At 55.3% G+C, this 23,946-nt stretch overlaps 1 protein-coding gene across 1 annotated transcript; it reads left to right on the top strand.

Moving 5' to 3' along the window:
• The first annotated feature begins 209 nt into the window (after positions 1-209).
• Positions 210-23,894, top strand: PLLP (plasmolipin). Its single transcript, XM_075537437.1, has 4 exons — positions 210-344; positions 18,036-18,209; positions 19,880-20,002; positions 23,272-23,894. The coding sequence occupies exons 1-4, from the start codon at positions 210-212 to the stop codon at positions 23,386-23,388; spliced, it is 549 nt and encodes a 182-aa protein (XP_075393552.1). The 3' UTR covers positions 23,389-23,894.
• Positions 23,895-23,946: the final 52 nt, after the last annotated feature.

Genomic DNA, 23,946 nt, shown 5'->3' with positions numbered 1-23,946 from the left:
AACCGGTGGTGGCCGGGCCGGCGGCGCGCTAAGGGTTAAAGGGGCGGGCCCCGCGGCGGGGGCGGGGCCGGGGCGGCGCCGCGGCCGCACCTGGCGGCGCCCAGCTGTGCAGAGCGCCCGGGAGTCCCCGGGGAGGAGCGGCTCGGAGCCGGCACCCACCGCGGGAGGGGCGGCGGCCGGAGCAGCCTTGCCGGGCGAGCGGAGTCGCCATGGCCGAGTTCCCGTCGAAAGTGAGCACGCGGACCAGCAGCCCCGCGCAGGGCGCCGGCACCTCCGCCTGGGTGCTGCGCGCGGACCTGGGCTTGGTGCGCTCCGGCTTCGGCGTGCTCATGCTGGTGCAGCTGGTGAGCGCGGGTGGCCGGCCGGGCTCAGAGGGGGGCCGGGGTGTAGGGGCCTGGGCGTGTGCGCCCTCACCGCGGATCACACCTGCACCCAGGCCATATGCTCACCCCAGGGGTGCCCCAGAAACGACGTGCTCAGGGCGCCGGGCCCCCATCATCCAGCATGCACTATCCCCAACGTGCTCGCAAGGGGCTACGCTAACCGAAGTTCGCGCTGTGCAATCGCACTCCCTCTGCCAGGATCGCCTCTTCCACCCCGCCCTCCGGGGGCCCAGCGCCGGGCAAAGTCCTCCCTCGCCCCACCTTGGGCCACCTCTCAGCGGCTCCGCCGGGTTGCCCTCCAGAACGCTGCCCGCCGCCGACTGGAGAGGAGAGGGCGTCTCTGTACCCCTCCCACTAACACTTAGCACGGGCGCGAGGGGGCCGGGCCCTTCTGGCTCCCACTGGGTGACCCGCGGGTTCTCGGTCACCCCGTGGGGTGGAGACGGAGCTCTCGGGGACAGGGCTGGGGGCGCGTTTGCGGGGAGCCGGGCGTGGGACTCCAGCCGCTCCTTCGTAGCCCCCAGCATCTGACTGATGGAGGCGCAGGCCAGGGGTGGTACCTTCGCCCCCCCCCCGCACAGCCCCTTTTGTGAGGAGCTCAGAAAGTGGGGGTTCCCCCCAGGAGACATCCGCTACAGCTGACAGCCTGAACCACTTTCAGAGGCCAATGACGCAGCGGTTAAGGTAGTCAGTGGGCCGCTAAGGGACTTGGCGGCGGAAACCCACTCCCGAGAGAAAGATGTAGCCTTCTGTTTCCCTACAGGGTGGGGTCGCTGTGAGTCGGGATCCGCAGTAGGGGTGTGGGTTTTGCTTTTTGTTCGGTCGCCCTCGGGGGCGGGTGGATCCTTTTGCGGCTGGGTCCTCAGTCCCTCTCCGAGCCGGGAACCTCCCTCTGGGTCAGTCATTGATCTCTGAGATCTCTAATCTCGGTAGTCTCCTCCCCGCCATTCCCTGGGGTTTGTTTCAACTGTGGATTCCCCTCTGGGGGAAAAAAGTGGAATTTATATTGGAGTATCAGCCCCTGCGGCCCGACATCTCCGTCGTAAATTCTCTGCGATCTTCGTGGCTGAGAATCTCTGCCTGGTGCGATCTCTGTGGTTGAGAAGCTGTGCCCGGGAGCCAGGGAAGGCCGGCCTGGTGGGGAGTGGCGGTGCGCAGTGCTAGGATCTGAAGGCTTACTGAAGGAGGTCACTTGAGGTGGTGCTTCTTGGCTTGTGAGATCTGGGGTGCTGGGAGGGAGGAAGGACCAGGACCAGGACCAGGTGAGGCGAGGCTGAGCCGGAGGCTTGGAGATGGGAAAGTTAAAGGTCAGGGAGTCGGGTGCCTCTGGGCTCAAGCGCTGGTTTCTTGGATGGCCACACTGGTGGGAAACAGATTTGATTTGATTCAGAGGTTCCGCTCTGCAGCGGGCCCCTTTGGACTGTGGACGTTTACTGCTGCAGCAGTGGGTCTGGAGGTCTGAGGGTTACTCTGAGAGGCAAGCCCTGGGCCCCCAGCTCATTTGCCTTTGAACAACAAGAATTGGAGTGAGGAAGGCTTTCCAGAGACTGAGGAAGGCCTGGGGATGCTGCGGTGATGCCTTAACCACTTCCTCCCCGCCTACCTGCCCTAGGGGAGAACATCTGCTTCTAGTAGGATCCTGGCTGAGGTTTGACGCCTGTGGGGACAGCCCCACTTGGGTCACTCCCAGTCCAAATGGACTCAATGGGCACAAGAGTCTTTGTCTTTTGCTGATGCTGGCGGACCCTTTAGGCTTCTGAAGGAGACTTGTGTTCCTGGTGTGGGGGCTCCTTGTGGGCTCAACACCCTTTTATCTGAATATCTGCGTCCCACTGCCCAGATGGAAACATTGAGGTCCAGTGGAATGTAAGACTTGCCAGCCAAGGCCTGGGCATTTGGGTCTCTCAACTGAAGCCCCAGCGTAGTGCTTTTGCGGGGTAGGGGGGTGGATAAAAGACTTCAAAGACACACTTTCCAGAGCCTTCGCCAACCCACCTGTTGCAGACAAGTGGACAGGTCCGTTGGGTCTGGCAGTGGACCCAACAAGCACCAACCCCTGCTAGGAAGCTCTGGTGGGGACAATGATTCCCTGCTAGGAAGCTCTGATGGGGACAATGATTCCCTTCAGACAGGTGAGCACTGGGCCTTCCTTCTGCTGAGGCCTTTGGAAGGCCCCCATTTCACAGGTGAGGACAATGAGGCCCAGGTCAGTTACTTACCTCGCAGTGCTAGAGCTGCAATTTAGGGCCCATGCTCTTAATTAGCATTCTCAGCTGTGTTCCCAGGGGCCACGGGCCCCTTGAGTTATTGAGGGGTGGGGCAAGCCAGGCTGAGTACCTGTTCTCCAGGAGCTCTTGACCTATTTGGGAAGTGCCCAGCGGGTACTCTTCTCCTGGAGAGATCAGGGAAGACTGCCTGGAGGAGACAGTGAATGGAAGATGAACACAAATTCCCCATCCCTTCTATTTCTCCAGGATTTGGTGAGTGGTCAGAGAGAGTGGGAGGAAGGTGTGCTTGTAGGAAGATCCCAGTTTCTGGAGAGGGAGACGTGTCCTCTGTCTTGTCCCAGGAAGAACGTTGGATGGAGTATGTATGGTAAAGCCACAGAGACCAGTCAAATCTTCACCCTGTTTATAAGAGCGAGCATGGGCTTTGACCGTGGGTTTAATCTGAGCAGTGGTTTTATACGTAGGTGAGCTCACCTCACTCCTATCCCGGCCATGAAGGCCAGACTGGAATGGCCTGTGTGAGTTTCCAAGACTGTCAGTCTCTAAGGGAGTAGAAAGCCTCATCTCTCTCCTGTGAGATGCATATGGGAAGGTCATTTTAATTCTAGAAAAAGCAAAGGAATGGCATGAAGTAGCTGGGCACCCTGGGGCTTATGAAGAAGAGGGGAGAACAGTACTAGAGCTCTGGTTTGCAAAACGATATGGGTGGCAGTGACAGCCCCAAAGCCATTGGCCAGAGTCCCCATAGAGATTGAATCTCCTTCCATCGGATGCTTTCGGGTTATGAACCAAGGATGTAGATAATCTTGCTCTCAGGCCGAATGCATTGGAAATTGCATTGCGTCCACCCTTGTCAGGCCAACCCAGGGAAGGGCTGTCTCTCTTGGGGACTTGCCTAGCTGTGTCCTTGATGGAGGTTACTGGACTGGGGACAATCCTGGAAGTCCTGGAGTCAGGAGGCATGCCTTCCCTTATCAGTTTCACCCTGACCGCCTTGGTTGGAAGGTCCTGGACCCAGCTTGTAAGCCCTTCTATGTAACAATGTATGTGGCCCAGTCATGGTCCCATTGACTCGTGGCCTGGCTGCAAATAATTTGGCCCTTTACCCTCCTGCAGTTTTGAGGCTTTTGGAAATTTAAATGAGGACATAATGGCCTGGCTAATAACCAGTTTCTGGCAGTTTTAACCACACTCGCTGCATGGAGTCGATTTCTGCCTCGCTAGGGGTTGAACCTGTAGGGCTGAGGAGAAATGCCTCTGTGTGTTTTCACATCTTCCAGGCCTTTGACTCTTTATAGGAGTAGCAAGACTCACTTTTCCCCAGAGGAGCCGCTGGGGGTTTCAAACTGCCGACCTTGGGGATAGCAGCCCAACATGTAATCCACTGCACCACCAGGGCCCATGTGTTTCAGTTGAGATCAGGGTTTTATGGTTACTTGCTGGTTCCCAGGGTAAGCAGGTCCATAAAGTCAAAAAATGTTGTTTATTTTTTTGTTGCTGCTAAGAAGAACTTTAAAATCAAGGATGCCTGTTAATTGCTGTACTGAACAACCACCCTGAAGCTAAGACAATACAATCCACTCTTGATGTTTTCAAAAACTTAACTGCCAGTGAGTTGGTTCCAGCTCATAGCAACCCTGTAGGACAGGGTAGGACTGGCCCTGTGGGTTTCCAAGACTGACTCTCAATGGGGCAAAAAGCCTCGTCTTTCTCCCACTGAGCAGCTGGTGGTTTCAAACTGCTGACCTTGTTTTCAGTATTCGATTCCTTCCTTTTGAATAGGGGCCCTTCCTTCCAGGGAATGGGAAGGCAGGGGAAAGATCACACGCCCAGGTCTGCGGGGAGACCTTGTAGGCTTTTCACAGAGACAAAGAGTGACAAGTTGTGGAGTGTGAATTCAGAGAGGATTGGGGAGGAGGGGATCTTGCTGTCTGTGGGGAGAAGAACGTTTAAATTGTCCTTGTGTTGTCGTTGTTGCTGTTTGTTGTTGTTATGATGAGGGGCAATGGAGTTGGTTCCAACCTATAGCGACCCTGTGCACAACAGAACAAAGCCTTGCCCACTCCTGCGCCATCCTCACAATTGTTCCAATGCTTGTCCGTGAGCCCATTGTTGCAGCCACTGTGTCAATCAATCCATCTCACCGAGGGCCTTCCTCTCTTTCACTGCCCCTCCACTTTACCGAGCATGATGTCCTTCTCCAGGGACTGGTCTCTCCTGACCACATGTCCAAAGTATGTGAGCCCAAGTCTCAAGTCCCATCCTTGCCTCTAAAGAGCACTCTGGCTGTTCTTCCCAGACAAATTTGTCCTTTGGGCAGTCCAGGGCACTTTCAGTATTCTTTGCCGGTGGTCCTCAGTAGCATCTTCAACAGGATCTTGTATTCTTCTGCAGACAGAGAGCTCAGTCCTTCCAACAGCAGTCTGTGCCATCCTTGCGTGTTTGTTAGGAAGTTCGTCATGGTGAACTTGGCTTCGTCTCCAGCCCCAGGCAGGCACCCATCTCCTCTCCAGGCAGAGGCAGGAGCAGGGGCTTGCTTATCAGTGGTCTCTACTACCAGGAAGTGTTGATGAAGTTGTTGAAGTCCAAGATGCTTGAGCAGGAGTCCTCATTGAGATCCGTGGGTGTCCCCTCCTGGGAGCAGCGTCCAGGTCCAGTGGGCTCAGCCATGCTCCTCTGGCCCAGCCCACGTGCCTGCTGCTTGGGATGGGAGGGCGGTGGGTGTTTGGGAATTATAATTACATAGCAATTACACGTGGGCAGAGAACATGGAATATAACAGCTAGAGTGCTGCTTGGGAGCGAGGATGCCAAGACTGGAGACTTAATCTCCTGTACTTCGGACATGTCCGTGCATGGGGTCGCTGTGGGTTAGAACCTCTTTGGACATGCTCACAGGAAGGACCATCCCTGGGGAAGGACATGGTGCTTGGAAAAGCAGAGAGTCAGCAAAAAAGAGGAAGCCTCCCACCCCCCCAAGGGAGCTGGATTGAACCTGTGGCTGCTACAATGGACGTCAGGGTAGCCATCGTGAGGCTAGTATAGGACGGGGCATGGCTTCCTCCGTTCTTCACAGGGGTCGCTCTGAGTCAGAACTGACTCCATGGTCCCTACAACATTGTACCGATCGACTCCCCTTGAAAACAACAACCGAGAAAACAAAAGATTTCTTTGGATCACCTTCCCCCACCCCCCTCACGGACCATGATTTGGGGATATTTTTATCCCTTTGTTTTGTTTTTACAAGACCTGAGTGGTTCTGAATCCTCTGTTCAGCAAGTGGCTTTTCTCTGGCATCCAATGCGTCTGAGAGTTCTTCCTGCTAATGCTGCCCTGTCCGTCCGTCCATCCATGTGTCCTCCCTCTTCCCCAACCCCTTCCCCACCCCAGTCATCTTAACTTGTTTAAAGTTATATTATCCTTTGAAAAAATTAGACACATAGCAGACATCAAAAAGTCTCCAGGGCGGGCCATGGAAAATTCTCTCTTGTCCTTCACCATTTCCCCCTAGTTGCCCTTGCCCGAGGCAACTGCCAGCAATTAGGTGTGCATCAGTTCTGTTGAGTGCATCAGTACCCTTGAACTCAACAAAACACAGGTGGGGGCTGTGTGTGGCCACTGCCTCCCTCACCTCCCCCCCCCCCCCCCCGCAGTCTGCCCCGAGGGGGCCCTCTGTCAACTTTCTGTCATCTGGGGGTGGGGGGTGGTGGGGTGTCTCTTTTCTTTTCATGTCTTTATGGATTTCTTCAGTGACAATGCTCATGAATAAAACAGCAACACAGAAAACCCAATAGGAAGAAAGCAATAAGTCCCTGTCACTTCACTACATGGGTTAGAGGTCGTCCTCTCCCTCTGCCCCTCAAGTTTCCTGTGTCCTTCCTTTGAGACTTTCTTTAAGGAGATGCCACAGTCTGAATTCTAGATGCTGAATTCCCCCTTCTCCAACCAAAATCCAAATTCACTGCCATAAGTCATTCCGACTCATAGTGTATAGAAAGTCTCCTAGTTATCTTGCTTTCAACTACTGACCTTGTGGCTAGCAGCCCAACATGTAACCACTACACCACCAGGGACACAGTCTCTCCACCCCTGTCTGCATGTTACTACCTTTGTCCCAAGGTGTTTTGGGGATAACCACCCTCTTCCAGGACTTAAGAATAAATGTTGTGAGACTGTATGCACCAAAACACTCGCCCAAAACATTGGCCGGCACATAGCTTCCTGCATGGCCACTCCTTTCATGTCGGCCTATTGTCAGAGTCCTTACCCAGATCGCCCACTGCCCTTAACACTAACTCAGTGCCCACCAAGCGGAATGTGGTGGCCTTCTTCTGTCTGTGCGGTGTCTCCTGGGGTATCCCTGGGTGGTGTGGCTCGTGGGGTTTGTTGTGGTTTGTGGGGTACAGTTATCCTGAAGGTTTTCTCTGGTGTGCCTGTGGGGCGTGGGGCCTTCCCAGTGGACAGACCTGGGGCGTTTCCATTCTTTGATCTGTGCACTTCCTTCAGTGAATGACCTCGCAGAAGCCTGGGAGGATACATTTCCAGGAGGGGGAGCCTGGGTAAGAAGGCGCGCGCGTGTGTGTGTGTGTGTGTGTGACTTTGAACATGATTGTCAAGCTCTCTCGGGCTTCCCAACACCTGTCTGTGACCTGGAGCTCGGTGTTGCCTGATGATGGGGAGGGGACTTCCAGGTATCTCCCTGGGCTGAGCCAGGGAATGCCTGGGCTGCCCCTCTTCCTAGGTATGATCGGGGACCAGGCTCAGATCCTCCAGGAGTCTCAGTTTCCTCGTCTGTGAAATGGTCATAATTGGCATGCTTGCAAAAACAAACACCCCAAACTCACTGCCACCCAATCAAGTCTGACTCACACCGACCCTATGGGACAGGGTAGGGTTGCTGGGGATGTTCTGAGACTGGGACGCTTTAAGTAGAAATCTTCATCTTCCCCCTGAGGAACAGCTGGTGGTTTCGAACTGCCGACCTTGCTGTTAGCAACCCGCCTCAACCACTGTACCACCAAGAGCCCCTGTCCTAGAGAGTTAGGGCCAGTGGGACCGCCGGCACTGGGAGTGAAACACACTGGCAGGCAGGCAGAGTCTGCTGTTCAGGGCCCCACCTGGGAGGCACTGCCTCTTGCTGTGGGAACCAGTGAAGGCCTTGGATGTGACCCAAGGAGCTTGCAGATGCCTTTACACCAGGGGCTCACCTGATTGAGGGGCGCACTTGGTCTTTGAGCCCAGAGGGTAGACTAGGGGGCAGAGAGACCCTACGGGAGACCAGGGGCTGAGCTGAGGCTGGTTCAGCAGGCACTGGAGTTAGCACCAGGATCCCGGGGGCATCTTGGCCATTGGAGTTTGGGTGGGGGGCGGTGTGCAGAGAACTGAGGAACCTCCACCCTCTGGACTTTACGAATTCTTAGTTCGGAGACTCAGGACCAGGGAATAACAGGAAACCAGCTATTTGGATGCTATGGTGGTGCAGCAGCTTAAGTGCTGGCTGCAGAAGTTGTTTCTGTTCACATGAGGATGTCCGAGGGGTGCTGTGGTCTGAACCTGCCTCCGGGCAGTGGGTGGGGTGAAGTGGACTAGCAGAGCTGAGAAGTCTGCCCTGATGGGGAGCTGGCTGCCCCGCTGCATTCCTGGAGCCCAGGACGGGGCCGGCACTGAGGCCCAGGGGTGGTTGGCTCAGTGGCCAGCTTACTAAACAGAGGTGGTCAGTGGCCGGTGGCGACGATAGCGGGCCTGAGAGTTGGCCTTCTGCCCGCCCTGGTGCAGAGCTGGGGCGGGGCCTTCAGTGCTCAGTGGGGATCCCCAGGTGCCTTTCCCCCACATGCCTCCCGGGCACCAGCGGGGGTGGCAGTGTGTAGTGGTGGTGTGACCACCCAGGCGCCTGGAGCCTCTGTCCCCTGTCCCTTTGTCTCTGGAGACACAATGGGTGACTTTTTGTCTCCATAGAGTCCCTTTCACAGCCTGAGGAGGGCCAGGGCGGGGGTGGAGGCTGGGCAGGGCCAGTCCAAGTTCTGCGTGTGCTGAGGCGCCCAGATGTTTCCCTGGCAGAGGAGGAAGGGCCCTTTTGTCGCTTGAGCCTGCCCCCTGGAGGTGCCATGGGGAGACCTGCCCACACTTTGTTTCTCAGACGTTTTATTTAGTGGCCAATGTTTAGAAAATGAAGTGTTGCACATCAAATCCCGATTTCTAGGGTCTCTTGGAAAAGTGGAAGCTCACCAGGCAAACGGCTCACCTGCGATAAACGGCAGAGGTGGCGGACTCTCTGACCTCCTGGCTTCCACGATGCTAGGAGGCAGAGGTCAGACATGTCTCCACCCTCCAGCCCGGACCCTATTCTGGCACCAACCATTCCTCCCAGGGCTCTCGAGTCAGAGGCTAAGTTCGATACTTTGCTATAAGGCCCACACAGTACTCAGGCAGTACTCAGGATCAGGGGGTGCTTCTTAGGGGAGTTAGGAAACCTGGAGGCACAGTGGTTCTGCTGTGGGCTTCTAACCCCAAGGTCAGCAGATCGAAACTACCCGAGGCTCCGCTGGAGAAAGACAGGGCTTTCTTCTCCCATAAAGAGTTGCAGTTTCGGAAACCCACAGTGTCTCTCCTAGGTCCACAGCAACGCCTCCCCCGAACCACAGCCCAGGCTCTCTCCAGTCCTCCATCTCTCAGCCACTGGTCTCTTGGCCTCTGCCTCCATGGGCCAGGAAGCCAGCCTGCTGGCCACTCTGTCCCATAGTTCCACAGTCTTGGGGGCTGGTGAGGAGAAGGTACCCCACCCTCGGCTGCTCTTCTGGGTCTCTGGGTCACCGTCTCTGGTGCATCTGGTCTCAGCGGCCCACTTCAGACAGATCTTGGACGGGCGCTTCCAAATGGCCCGGGAGATTCTCCCTGTGTCTGAGATGGTACTTATAAATGCCCATGGGTGACTTTGATGGACGTGGGGTGTGTGTTTTCCTCCCAGGATGGTGTGCTGTCACTCCCTTAACTCAGGTCAGGACTTAACCCGTCTTCATCTTGTAACTGAGAACTTCCTCCCAAATGAGCTCACAGCACCAGTGAGAGCCCAGGATTATACTACCCCACGTCAGGCCATGGTCACTGACTCTTCTCATGACCTTCAGCTTCCCACAGCCTCACCGTGTCCACCGCCCTGGGCATACCTTGGCTGCCTGGGTAGCAGGTCAGTTTGCGGCTCTAAGCTCTGCCCTCCGGGCTCGGAGGTGCTTTCCTCCCCGGGGCTCTAAGGATCAAGGCACCTTCACCCTGGAGTTTGCCCCCCACACCCCCCCCCACCCCACGATACTGAGAGCTTTCTCTTCATTTTCCTGCACCATATACCTCGAGGTGACTATGGTGGGTGCCCCTCCATACCCCACCCCCCGGAACAAAACAAAACAACAGTGTAACTGAGTGAATTCTGACTCAAAGCAACCCTGCCTAGGGTTTGTGAGAACTGACCGACTCTACTTTCTCCTTCAAAGCAGCTGCTGGGTTTGAACCAGCAACCTTGCAGTTAGCAGTCCCCTGCTTAGCCCATACTGCCACCAGGGCTCCTTGTGTATTCCTCCAAGCTTCCCAATGTGCCAAACGAGGAAAATGTGATCAGGAAGGTGAGGTGATGCTCCCTTGCCATTTCTGACTCTGTCCTGTAGCTTTGGGGTGTCCATGTTTGGGTGGAGGAGGAGCTAGCACTGACTTGGGGGACTCTGGTCCCCTTGAAGGCCATCTGAGCTGAGGCGTGTTGAGCTGATCTCCCCTGCCCCCATTGTGCAGAGGGGATAATTGAGGCCTTAAAGGGCTGAGAGTGTCTGTCTCAGACGGAGGAGCTGGGGTAAGTACACTTCCTGGAGATGCCCTAGGGCTGGCTGAACTCCCAGCTGCCTTCTTGGTCACAGGCATAGGGCCAGTGCTGGCCTTAGGCACGGTGCCTGGTGCTTGAGTTTAGCTACCTTCATTACCTCTGGCACAGCCCACACCCCTAGGAACTGCAAGCACCGTTGCTATCTTTGGGAAACTGAGGTACAGAGAACAGGCTGGAAAGCCCATCCTCTGCACCCCAGGCTCTGGCCTCAGGGTTTCCAGTTCAGCCTTTGTTACCTTGTGAGTCGCTCCATTCAAATCTCCAATCCACCCGATACTGGAGGCACCATTCCTAGCCCAGTTTTCAGCTTGAGGACAGTGAAGCACAGAAGGGTCAAGCAACGTGCTTGAGGCCACACAGCTAGTAAGTTGGCAGAGTGTGAGCCCACCCTCACTTCCCAGCAGTTCAAGGGCCAGCCCGGCTGTCAGAACCAATGCCAGCACACACCGCTGGCCTCAGGCTGCAGAACACGATCATGACACCGCCACCAGAGAGCAGCTAGCGAAGCGGAGGGGCGAGGCCCTGCTGGACCTGGATGGAGGCCTAGATAAAGAGAGGCTTCACGGGCCCCAGAGAGGTGCAGGCTGAGGCTGCCCGTATCCACAAGGCCCACAAGGCCTCCACCCCCCTTCCCCCCCGCCCCCCAGCACTTGGCTCAGATGCCACCTTCTAGGGTTGCTGGCTCCAGCCCTCGTCCTTTATCTAACATTGCTGCAGTGCCCTGCTGCCTCCCTCCGTCCCTTCTCAGCTGCATTTGCCCACAGCATGCAGCCTGCCATCCACTTGAGCACCACCGTGCCTGTCTGCCTGCGCCCACACAGGTGCTCTGCAAGGTTGAGTGTTCGTGCCGGGATCCCAGCAAGGGTGTTTGGGCGGGAGGTGACTCTTGTTGGGGAGGGAGGGGGGAGTCAGATTGGAGGGCAGAATTATGGCTCTGCCTCACCTTCCACCTGCTGGGGTGGGGGTGCTGTTGGGTGTCCCCCTAACTCCCTCTGATCTGAGGTGAGCCTGGAAGACACCCTCCTTTAGCTGGGTTCTGGGTCCACACCCGGAGGGCCACATAGGTCATTGAAGGTGGTGTGTGTGTGTGTGTGTGTGTGTGTGTGTGTGTGTGTGTGTGAAGTCCTCTCTCCAGCCTGGGCTGGGCCCTCCCTCCAGTGTCTTGGGCAGGTGGAGGGGAGCAGGAGAAACCAGTCTTTCTGGTTCGGGAGAGAGGAATTGGACCTTCCTGGTTCGAGGGCACCTCCCCAGACTCCAGGTCCGAATGGCCCAGCCAGAAGCAACACTAGAAATTCGCCTCTCTGAGGCTGCGCCTGCTGGTGGGGCTGGAGTGGGGACCCCTCCCCCACCCTTCCAGCCCACTGCAGTACCCTCAGTGCTCACACACACGCGCGCGCGCACACACACACACACACTCACCTGTGCAGGAGCCAGGTGGGGCGGTGGGAGGAGCGCGACTGCTAACAGCAAGGCTGGTCGGGACACACACCAGCTTGGAAACCCTAGGGTCTTGTGAGGAGTCAGCACTGATGGGTTACAGTGGGCTTGGGGGTAACTGGAAGTGGTACAAAAGGTTAGCCCCACCCCTGCTGCTAACCAAGTCTGCCCAGAGACCCCTCAGGAGAAAGCCTGGTGATGTACTTCTGAGAAACCAGCCATGAAGACCCTCAGAGCCCAGGCCCCTCTGACATCAAGTCCATTCTGACTCGGTCACCCTGTAGGACCCAGGTAGAGAGGCTCTGTGGGCTTCCAAGGCTATAACCTTATATTATAGATAACTAATATATTATATATATGTAACTAATATATGCGTGATTTTTTTATTCTTACATTAATCCTATTTTTTATTAATCACTTACAAATTAGATTTATTGTGAGAAGATCTTAGACTCATATGTAATAGTAAACAGTACAAAGAGATCCCTGGTACTTTTTACCCAGTTTCTCCAGTGGTAACATCTTTAAAAACTATAGTTCTCTATCGTAAGTAGGTCCTGATAATCAATTCAGTCAAGATGGAGAACATTCTAGCTTCAGAAGAAGCCATGCTCCTTTCTGGGTCATCGGTGTAGATGTTGCCTATCGTAACAATGCAAACGTCTGTCCGTATTCCTGAGAGTTGTGCAGTCACCACAATGAATTCCGGAACTTTTTCCCCGTGCTCGTTGTTGGCTCCGCTTGTCTTCCCATCCTCCCCTGCCGGGTGCCTAGGTAACTGTTCATCCAGTGACTGTCCATAGCTTTCCCTATCCTGGATTTCATGTCCAGAAGATCATCTAAAACACGAAAAGGAAGCAGATGGAGAAAAACAACAGTAGCTAGGAAAGCCTCCATCCAAAGAAAGCAGAGCCTGTTGAAAACCGAAACGGCTTTAAAATGGGTTCAAAGCGCGGTCAAAGGATAAGGTGCCACATTTTAACTTGATCGTATCTGCCATCATTGCTATCCACACCCAGAGACTGCGTTCCCAGGGGGTCCACTGGAGGTTGAGTCCATGTTGGGACCCTGCAAATAGATTTGGGGCTTCTACTGTCACTGTAGTCTTCTGCGAACGGTGTTCACAATTTAAACTGATACCGTTCCCTCCTTTGGGTGTGGATCTTATTATTGACAGTCCTTGGATCACCCAGGCTGATGTGCTTCTTCCACTTGGACTTGGTTGATCACCTTGCCTGTTTTAAAATGTGCCTTTAAGACCCCAGACACCGTGCTTGCTCATAGCCGGGCACTGCCTGGTTACTTCACTGCAATTTTCAGCTCCTCTTCTTGAGGGTGAGGCTGGAGCAGAGCCATGTCACAAGAACTAATTGATTTTAGATTAGGGTTAGAATCAACTGTGAGTGCATGAGAAGAAAAATAATTACATGAATAATGAGTTCAAGGAATCAGAAAATGGTCTAGAATCGAATGCGGTGATAATTATACAACTCTACTTGATACGATGGAAGTATTGAATTATATGACATGTGGATGAAGTGATAATACAGCTGTTAAAAAAAATTAAGTGTGAGCCCCCAATCCATCTATCTATGGTTTATAGGTTTCTCTGGCTCACTTTAGAGATCTCATTACCATTTTATGAGAGAGAACATTATAAATCATCCTCGTGGGGTGTAAAATAATTAGATTGATAGTGTCATTCATTTAGCCAATGGCATAGAACTTAAACCATGTTGATCAGAGGAGATTATACACGTATATGCCACCTTCACACAGTGACACTGTAACTTTTTACAGACACACAAAGCCTCTTCTTGCTCCTCCGGGGTGGCTCTTGGTTTCAAACCACTTACCATGTGCTTAGCCACCCACCTTGTAACTTACACACCACCAGGGTGCCTTAGTCGACAGCAGGCAGCTTCTAACTAGCAATAGCGCAGGTTTCAGAGGCAGCTCTGGACTGGTCTCCCTGTGAGCCTCAATGCCCACATCTGGAACAGCAAGAAGAGGCCCTGGTGGTGCAGGGGTTAAAGAGTCTGTCTACTGACCTTGGAGGGAGAAAGACCCAGCTCTCAGCTTTGGTTACAGGAGGGTGGGGAAGCTCCAGGGGGCACTTCCACTGACCCTGGGGCCAGGATACATAGCATGATGTAGGGACTCAGGCGGTAAAGAAGGGCGGGGTTCTCCTGTCGCCTGTGGGAGCTGTGAGTGGGGTGTGGCTGCTGGACCAGGTGTGTCTGTGAAACTTGGGACAGGAGGGCAGGGCAGGCTGGTCCCTGTCCTGGTTTTCAGCGCACCACCTTTTCTAGTTTCATTGTCTCTCAACACACGGAGGAGACCAAGCCACATGGTGGCACTGGGGACCCTGGAGGAACTTTCTGGAATGGAGGGAGGGCTGTTTGTCCTTGGTGTGACCCCTGCGCACCTGGGGAAGGTGCTGTGATTGGCCGCCTCCCCAGGGAGTATTTGTCCTCTTTGAGAACGGCTCTGGGCAGGGGTCCCTGGTGGCCCCTGACATGTGTTTTAGGCAAGGTGCTTGTGTTAGGCTGGGTTGTCTACAGAAATGAAGCCAGTGACCCGCACTTCTGTATCAGAAAGCTTTGTATCAAGAAGTATTTGTATATGGAGAAGGCATCCCATCCCAGTCCAAGTCCGATGCTGGTCCACAGATAGGTCCCTCTTCAGACTCACGCAGCCACGTGCACTGATGCAGAAGGCACATAGATCCCAGGCCAGTGGGTGCAGAGATCCAGTGGGTACAGAGATCCAGTGGGTGCAGAGATCTAGTGGGTGCAGAGATCCAGTGGGCATGGATCCAAGGTCCGTGGAAACACAGCAGGACTCTGGCAGCTCTCTGGGGCGGGGGGGGGGGGGGAGGGGTCAGTGGCAGAGTCCCAGCCAGCAGGAAGGGGCAGAGAGAAGAGGAGGTAGGTTCCCAGGGCCCTCCTTATGAGAAGGCCAAGGGCGTGGGGAGGGGTGGGGGGAGGGGGGAGGGGCGCACCATCAGGCTGTGACCTGATTGACAGTTGGGCTCCACATCTCCACTTCCATACATCTTCAAGTTGACAAACTCATCTCTCGAGACCCAAGCTGAGCCCACTGCCCTCAGTCAAGGCCGAGTCCAAGTGATGCCCCGTGGCTTTCTGAGACTGTAACCATTTACAGGAATCGGAAGCCTAAGGAGCGGTTGGTGGTTTTGAACTGCCGGCCATGAGGATCACAGCCCAACACATAACCACTACACCATCAGGAATACTCTCAAACTGTCAACGTGTTTTGAAACTCAACTCCACCAAGTCATCGGCAACCCATCTCATTGCATGGAGTGGAGCAGAAGGCCTCATCTTGCTCCTGGAGGGCAACTGTTGACCTTGAGGATAACAGCCCAACGTGTAACACGCTATGCCACCCTCCTAACACAGCGGTTCTCAACCTGTGGGCCAAGACCCCTCTGGGGCGTAAACGGCCCTTTCACAGGGGTCGCCCGATTCTAACAGTAGCAAAATGACAGCGATGAAGGAGCAACGGAAATGATTTCATGGACGAGGACCTGTATGAAAGGGCCGCTGCATGAGGAAGGCTGAGAACTGCTGCAAGGGTTTCCAGGGCTGTAAGTCTTGACAGATGCAGGCAACCTTCCTCTTTCGCCCTCTGGAGCGACGGTGGGTTCGACCTGCCAACCTTGCGGCTGGCGGCTTCACTGTCAGCCTTCTGTGCTGCCAGGGCTCCTTTAGGATGGCAGCGGGGTGGGGAGGTTATTTTGAGAAGTCCTGGCTCTGGGTCCTCGCTGGCATGGGCTCTGTCCCCATCTTGGTGTTGGAACCTTGGGCAAGACCCTGCCACTTTGTTCCACCCCCCTTCTCTAGAAAATATTCCCCGGAGCCACTGCCTGCCCTGCTGTGCTTACAAGACACCTGGGGCCAGTGGAGGAGGGAGTGTTAGGTCCAGGATGGGGTGGGCAGGGACCCCTAGAGATGTCCCTGAGGCTAAGGGGTACAGTGCATAGCTCCAGGAAGACAGGGGGACTCATCCTTGGGTCTGCCGCTGTGGGGCTGAGCGGGGCTCTCTGGGAGGCAGGCAAGGCCAGGCACATGCACACCTGCTTCCTCTTTTTTAAAAAAAATTTAATAAATCATTTTATTGGGGCTCATACAACTCTTATCACAATCCATACATATGTCAATTGAGTAAAGCACCCTTATACATTCGTTGCCCTTGTCATTCTCAAAATTCACCTTCCACTTGGGTTCCTGGAATCAGCTCATTTTCCTTTTTCCCCTCCCCTATCTGCTTCCTCTTTTAATGGAGCCTTGGGCTATTAACTGGAAGGTCAGCAGTTTGAATCCACTAGCTGCTCCATGGGAGACCGATGAGGTTTTCTGCCCCTGTAAAGATGTACAGCCTTGGTTGGGTATCCTAGGGAACACTTCTACCCACTCCTATAGGGTCAATATTGATGACAGTTTTGGCTTTGGTATATACCCATTTCACAGATGAGGAAAGTAAGGGGACATTCATTTCCAGGCACTTACTTTATTGAGCATCTACTATGTGCTTGGCATTGATGTTCCCTACCAGGACTTTTGGTCTTGGGGCTGGGTGGGGGTTGGAGCCCCACCGGAGGAGGGCAAGCACATACAGTCAGGAGTGGATCCCTTCCAAGGCCAGGGCTCTGCCTACCACTCCTCCAATCCAAGGGGCGGTGGGCCAGGCTCTCCCCAAGCCAGGCCCACCTGAGCCACCCCGTGAGGGGACGGGAGGGGAGAGTAAAGTCAGAGGGGCTGCTGGACTCCAGACCAGCCTCAGGTGACACCTGCTCTGACTTGGGAAGGGGTTCCGGCAGGAGGTTCCTTTTTGAATCTTGGGGATGGGCGCTTCGGGGTTGGAATGCCTGACAGGTCCTCCCAGCTCTGGCTATGTCCTGGGTTGTGTACCCTCAGGTGAGCACCCACTCTTCGGGTGGATGGTTTAGGGAGTGACCCCCCAGGAGACCCTCTGTTTCCGAATGCCAGCAGCTTGGGGTGGGACTGCTTATCCAGGGACAGCCTTTCCTCGTGTCCTTATCAGCAAGCGAGCCTTTAGTCAGAGGGCGCCGTAGGCCCTCCCCTGGGCAGCCAGGACTGAGTCACACTTAGCTGGCAGGGAACCCAGTGCCAACCCATATGTGTGAGGGAGGACACCCCTCCCCCAAAGGAATGTGCTGGGAGGGGCAGGAGCCTCATTGGGAGCATGGGGGATGACCACTAGGGACTTGCCCTGGACCACACCCTGCTTAGTGGCACCAGAGAGCCCCACCTAGGGGAGGCATAGGGCCTGTGTACTCGGATGAGTTCCCGGTGGCCGGGAGGGCCAGGCAGGCTCTGTGTCACCGCTGGGTGGGACGTAGCCTCTTCTGGACTCCGAAAAGCCAGCCTTCTGTGTCGCTCAGCGTGTGCCTGGTTCTAATCGAGTGCTTTATGCACCTGAGCTCTCTCATGGTCCAGAGAGCGGCTCCGAGGAGGCGCTTTGGTCACTATCCTCATCTCACAGGAGCTAACAAAGCCCAGAGGGGTCGCGAGCTTGTCCAAGGTCACCCAACTGGTGGGGGAGCCCAACGTTAAGCCAGGAAGTCAACTCTAGACTCCATACTCGTAACCCCTGCAAGAGTCTGGTTCGACCTGCCACTGAGCATCTCTGAGGCCCACTGTTCCTGCCTGATGGAGAGGGAGACACCTTCCAAAAGGAGTCAGAGAAGGTGGGCCAGGGGGGAGGTCACCCTGAGGACACACCTACTGGCCAGCAGGGAGGTGGACACATCGGTTCTTGTTCCTATCTCTGGGGCTGGGGCTGTTTCTAACCCCAGAAATGGTCATTCTTCCAGCAGCCTTCCCGGCCTCTGCCAGGGGCCCGGTCCTGTGCCACCACGATCCCACCCCGGCGAGCGCTCAGCCCTGCAGTTTGGTCCTGCCTGGGGGGCCACGTTCACTGGAGAGCCCTGTCACAGCTCAGCTGAGGCTGGCCCCCAGCGCAATGCCTGGCAGGCTGCAGGAGGCATTTGCTGACGGACTGACCGACTCACTGAGGATGCCCTGGGTCTGACCAGGGCCAGGGGGCCCCTGAGAGACCTCTCTTGTCCTTGCAGGTGCTGGGGCTGCTGGTGTGGGCGCTCATTGCCGACACACCACACCACCTGTACCCGGCCTACGGCTGGGTGATGTTTGTCGCCGTCTTCCTGTGGCTGATGACAATCATTGTCTTCCTCTTCTACCTGTTGCAGCTGCACCTGAGGTTCTACATGGTGCCCTGGCCGCTGGTGGTGAGTCTGGCAATGGCTGTGCCTGGACCCTTGGCTGGCACAGAGGGACCGAGGCTGGGCCGGGAGGGAGGGTCGATCAGCAGTGTGGGGTTGGTCTCTCTGAGCCTTGGCAAGCAGAGGAGGACACAGGCTGGAATTCCGAATTCCCGCCCCCCACCCACCCACCCAAGAAGGACGCTGAGTGGAGGGGCCAGCATTTGGATTTAATAGAACATGTCTGAAGTCGCATGACTGTTTTCCTTTTTGGGGGGCCCAGTTGCCCTGACTCTTCCCAGCTGCCTCCAGCGTCAGAGCTGTGCAGCCTGGGGCAGGGAGCCGGGTGGGCCACCCAAGTCTGCCCCACGCAGGCCTCCTCCTGTGACCCCAGGCTGAGCACACACACAGCGAAGCACGTGTCTGGGCCTAGCTCGGAGTGAGGGCCGGTGTTTTGTGTGGCCTGGAACAGCCCTGCAGCTGGGCCTGAGGCGGTCCCGGAGCGGTGGCGAGAGAGGCACATGACCGTGGGTCAGGCTGTGCAGGCACTGGGCAGCATTGTTAGGGAGTCAGTGTCCTTCCAAACAGAGGAAACGTGAGTCACCCTCCAGACAGATGGGGTTTGTGAGCTCTGGACATAGCTGGTAGGAGCCAGGCCCGTTTTGCCAGAGAGCCGTGCTTGGAGGAGGCCTGCTTCCCTGCCCCATTCCTGGGAGTGTCCCAGAAAGAAACCAGACATACGGGGGGCGGGAGGGGGTGTCCTGCGTGTCCCAGGCACAGGTGTGGGGCTCCCTCCACGGGTGCCCCTTGGAGACCCGGAGAGCAGGAGTCCCCGCTAGGATTGCTCCCACAGAGGCGCAGCCTGGCAAACCCCTGGGAGCAGCGCTGCTCTGCCCTGTCCAGTGGTGGGAGGGCGGGGACGACAAGAACCAGGCGAGATGGACAGGAGCCCGGGCAGGGAGGGGCTAGGTCGTCTCATGTTTCACATTAAAAAAAAAGTTTTAGATGAAATGTTCTTAATCCTTTTTAGAGAAAAACCTTCTTACATCAAATCTCTCAATTTCAAAATATTCCTAATTTTTAAAAAATCGATGCCCCCCTCCCTGCCTGGCACATTCCTCTGCTCATCGGGGGACTGAAAGAGGGGCGGCCTTGGCATCAGTGGCTGTGGACCTTCTGTAGTGCCCAGGGCTTGGTTCAAGTTGCCCTCTGAAGTCCCGTTGTCCCTTGCGGCCTGCCCTCCTTAAGCCCAGTAACTCTGGTCTCCTACCCCGAGGGGTGGGTCTGGGTCCTCCTGGGGTCCTGCCCTTGGCCTCTACTCTGGTAGGAGTGCTCCTCCTGAGGCCACAGAGGCAGGGTTTGGCCATGACCTCGTTTCTCCAAGGAAAGAGATGAGCCGTGGGTTGGCGTCGTGTCCTTAGGAAGCATTCCCAGGGAGGGTCGGTCACGATCGCCATCCCTCCATCATCTCCCTTCCTGCTTCCAGGCCTGAGTGCTCCTGCTCCTGCTCAGAGCCTCTCGACCGGTGTGGGGTGTGGCCTGCCACCTCAGGAGGTCCTTGTAATGGGCAAGACCCACATGTCTACCCCTCCCGGTCCTGGAGCCCCAGTCTGTTGTAGCTCCCAAGGGGGTGTACTGGTGGGAACCAGAGGCTCCACAGAGACTGACGCCTCCTCTCCTCCTCCCTCACCTGCCAGTTGATGATCTTTAATGTTGGGGCCACTGTTCTCTACATCACGGCCTTCATCGCCTGCTCGGCTGCCGTCAACCTGACGTCCCTGAAGGGCACTCGGCCGTATAACCAGCGCGCAGCTGCCTCCGTGAGTCTGCCCATGCCACCCCCTCCCCAACCCCCGGCTCCCTCACACTCTGCCGGGCACCCGGCCAAGCAAAGGTCTCTGCCCCATTCTCATGGTTCTCTCATCGGAGACTGGGCACCTGCTTCCTGAGCGGTTCTCACTGTCCTCAGTGGGTTTGGGGGAGCAGGCAGGTGGTGGGGGATGGTAAGGGGCACTTATAGGCCTCTGTGATCCACAGTAAAACCTGGAGGAACTAGAATGCTTGGGCTTGGGAATGGCTAGTGGACTTTTTGGGTTAACCATTGAACTTTGCGGTACATTAGCATACCACACTGTTGACTTAGTATTGAATGCCTTATTGCAGAATCTGCTAAAAAACTAGGAGCCCCCCCACCCTTGGAAAGAGCATGTTCTAAATTTTGAGGACTAATTGATTTCAGGGGATTCAGGTGGAAGCTATGCCATTGGTATTTTAAATACCGCCGCATCATCCATGGTGAAAAAGCTTCCGGGGGCTGCCATACTTGGGCAGACTAGGAAGAAGGAAGAGGTGGGCTGCTTCTGGTCTGGAAAGGGAGCCATGGAAAGCCCTGGGTGGCAGTGTGATGTTGTCTGAGACAGGGCTGGAAGCTGAGCCCCAGACTGGAAGGCGCTCAAAGCAGACCTGGGGAAGAGATGCCTCCTCACAGTACCGGGGCCTCGCTGGAGTGGATGGAGCAGGGCACGCCTCAGAGTGAGAAGAAACAAGCGCAGGACCCGCTCACAATGTGGCACATGCAAAGGACACACCTAGGAAGCTGAATGCTGACAAAACTAGGTGCACCACTCTGAGGTCACATCCGGGAGCTGAGATGGGTCACCGCTGGCCGTCTTGCATCAGACAGCCGCATGGTCTCCAGCGGGATTAACAAGACCATTTCAAGATTCTGAAATAGGGATCAGGTATTGGGCATCAAACAATCAAATCACTGTGAATGAGGGGGAGTGCAGATTGGGGACCTAAGACCATCTGTAAGCAACTGGACATCCCCTTAAAAAAGGGTCTCGGGGAGGAGACGAGCCAGTCAGGGTGCAGTGTAGCATTGATGAAACATACAACTTTCCTCTAGTTTCTAAATGCTTCCTCCCCATCCACTATCATGATCCCAGTTTTGCCTTACAAATCTGGCTAGACCAGAGGATGTACACTGATACAGATAGGAACTGGAAACACAGGTAATTCAGGACAGATGATCCTTTCAGGACCAGTGCTGAGTGGTGGTACTGGGAGGGTGGTGGGTGGGGTGGGGTGGAAAGGGGGAACTGATTACAAGGATCTACATATAATCCCCAGATGGACAACAGAAAAGTGGGTAAAGGGAGACATTGGACAGTGCAAGATATGACAAAATAATAATAATTTATAAATTATCAAGGGTTCAATGAGGGAGGGGAGAATGGGGAGAGAGGGAAAAAATGAGAAGCTGATACCATTTGCTTAAGTAGAACGTAAATGTTTTGAGAACGATGATGGCAGCAAATGTACACATGTGCTAGACACGATGGGTTTATGTATGGATTGTGATAAGGGTTGTACGAGCCCCCAATAAAAAGATTTAAAATTAAAAAAAGCTCCTGAAGCATACCGCCCTTGGTGATAGAGTAATGCCCACACACTGGAAGAAAGGTGAGGTAATCACACTGCCGATCAAATGGATGCAGCAGGCACTCATGCCAGCCCGCCCTCCCCCAGGCTGGTGATTCAGTTCTGACTGACGTCTTCCTAGAGGACAGAGAACCCGCCCCAGGGTGCCCAAGGCGGTGGCCTCAGGAAAGCAGATCGCCACCTCTTTCTCTCCTGGAGCAGACATGTGGTGTGTCAGATGGCAGACCTCTGTCCGTTGGGCGCTTTACCCGCGCCCCACCAGGACTCCTCCCTGAGGACAACGATGAAGAAATGGAAGAGACGGATCAACTCTGGAGAGCTCAGATGGACCCAGCATCTCACCGGTGACTGACATGTGGATGCAAAGGCAGTCCCAACTGTGGGACTCCTTAAAAAAAAACATTAAAATTGTGAATAATGGGAGTCCCAGAACATTTCGTTGTGCTCAGGAGGCCCTGGGATGTCGACAATAGAGTCCTTCAGACAGAATCGAGGGGATTCTGCGTGGTTGGAGACCGGGGGAGCCGTGTGTCGGGGCTGTGTCCTGTCACCGCATTCATTCAGTCGACAAGCAGTGCTGGCCTTTATGGAGGAGAATCTAACATCAGGATCGGAGGAGGGCTCAGTAGCAACCTGTGGGACGCAGATGACATGGCCTTGCCCACTGCCGGTGAAGAGGACTTAAGGTCCTGACTAAGGAGATTAGAGAGGACAGCCTTCATTCGGGTTGGAGGTCACCCTAAAGCCATAGATTAATTTTCATAACGGGATCGATGATGTAACCTCAGACATAAACGTAAAGACCCAAGGTGGCCAGCATGTCACTGTACTTGAGTCTGCAGGTCACGCCCATTGAAGCAGGAGCCAAACTCGCCCACGGGCTGCCTTTCCCTGATCTGCCCTCAAAGCCTGCTTCAAAGCAAAGCTGAGCAACAGACAAAAGGCAAAGCGGTCACCCAGGACTAAAGCAAGCCTGCCTGACCCACACCGTGGCACTCCTGGCCAGTTCGTGTGCGTGGGGAAGCTGGGCGAGGAACAAGGGGACTGGGAAGAACTGGACCGGCTGGATGTTGGTGTTGGCGAGGAGTTACATCCCATGGCTCCTTGAAGAATAGACACTGTGTGGAGCACCATCATGGCTCGGAAACAGGAGGAGGATGAGACTTCGTCCCATGTCATTAGGACATGTGATCAGCATGGAGACAGACATCCTACTTGGTAATGTAGAGGGTCAATTCAAGAGAGGAAGCCCCTCAATGACATGGATCAATAGGACCGTGGGCTCAAGCGGAGCCCGGCTTGCTTCATTCTGCTGCACATCCATCGGGTCCCTGTGAGTAGGACACGGACTCAGTGCCACTTAACAGCAGACTCAAGTCCCCCAACGGGGCTCTGAGTCACGTGCTTCGTAAAGGAAACAGCATCCCTGACGAGAGAGAGAGAGAGAGAGAGAGAGAGAGAGAGAGAGAGAGAGAGAGAGAGAGAGAGAGAGAGAGAGAGAGAGAGAGAGAACTGTCTGTGGGCGGGTGTGGTTAGGAGAAGGGACCGGTGCTCACAATTTTAGGCTGTGTGTCTGAGGACATCTGGTTGGCGCTCCCCGGTGCCACCCCGAGCCTGACCCAGCCTTCTCTCCCCTCTCCCGCAGTTCTTTTCCTGTGTAGTAATGATCGCCTATGGAGTGAGCGCCTTCTTCAGCTTCCGGGCCTGGCGAGGAGTGGGCAGCAATGCGGCCACCAGTCAGATGGCTGGCGGCTACGCCTAGCCCGCCTATGCGCACAGCCCACCGTGGGGTCGGAGGCTGCAGGTGATTCTCAGTGCAGGCGGCAGTACCCCACAAGCACGCAGCGGGTGGGGGTGTCTCTCTTCCAGGAAGCTTCCTGTGGTTTGGCCGAGACCTTCTCCACTGTCCCCTTATTGGGAGGACAGTGACGTGGGTCGTAGGGTTGTCTCCTTGTCTTCAGTGGGTGTCAGCGTGGGTCCCCCGTTCTCACCAGCACTAAATCCACTAACACAGGCCCCTGCAGCCCCTGGCCTGCCCTCTTGTAAGGCTAACACGCAGCACGTGTTCTTCCATGTTCCATGGGGCACCTGTGGGAAGACTGGTTCTGACAGAGTGGGCTGACCTTGCCTGCATCTCAAACACGCGTCTAAAAAAGAACCCTTCTTAAGCAATGGCTCCAGGCTCTCTTCCCCTTCCCACCCCTTGGTTTTAATACTCCCTTTGGGCAGCTTGGAACTCAATGCCAACAGCTCTCTGTTGATGAGGCCCCGGGGACCTGAGATAGAGGGAGGGAGGGAGGGACCAACACCGTGCCTGCTG

This window comes from Tenrec ecaudatus, chromosome 18 (genome assembly GCF_050624435.1).
Source record: "Tenrec ecaudatus isolate mTenEca1 chromosome 18, mTenEca1.hap1, whole genome shotgun sequence".
Lineage (NCBI taxonomy): Eukaryota > Metazoa > Chordata > Mammalia > Afrosoricida > Tenrecidae > Tenrec > Tenrec ecaudatus.
This window is presented reverse-complemented; position numbering and strand designations above follow the sequence as displayed.

What these genes read in the sequence shown, in the direction of transcription:
- PLLP (XM_075537437.1), top strand. Translation starts at nt 210, where the DNA reads ATGGCCGAGTTCCCGTCGAAAGTGAGCACGCGGACCAGCAGCCCCGCG. An exon ending in TGGTGCCCTGGCCGCTGGTG is followed by an intron (nt 18,210 to 19,879) that starts GTGAGTCTGGCA and finishes CTCACCTGCCAG; the next exon opens with TTGATGATCTTTAATGTTGG. An exon ending in ACCAGCGCGCAGCTGCCTCC is followed by an intron (nt 20,003 to 23,271) that starts GTGAGTCTGCCC and finishes CCTCTCCCGCAG; the next exon opens with TTCTTTTCCTGTGTAGTAAT.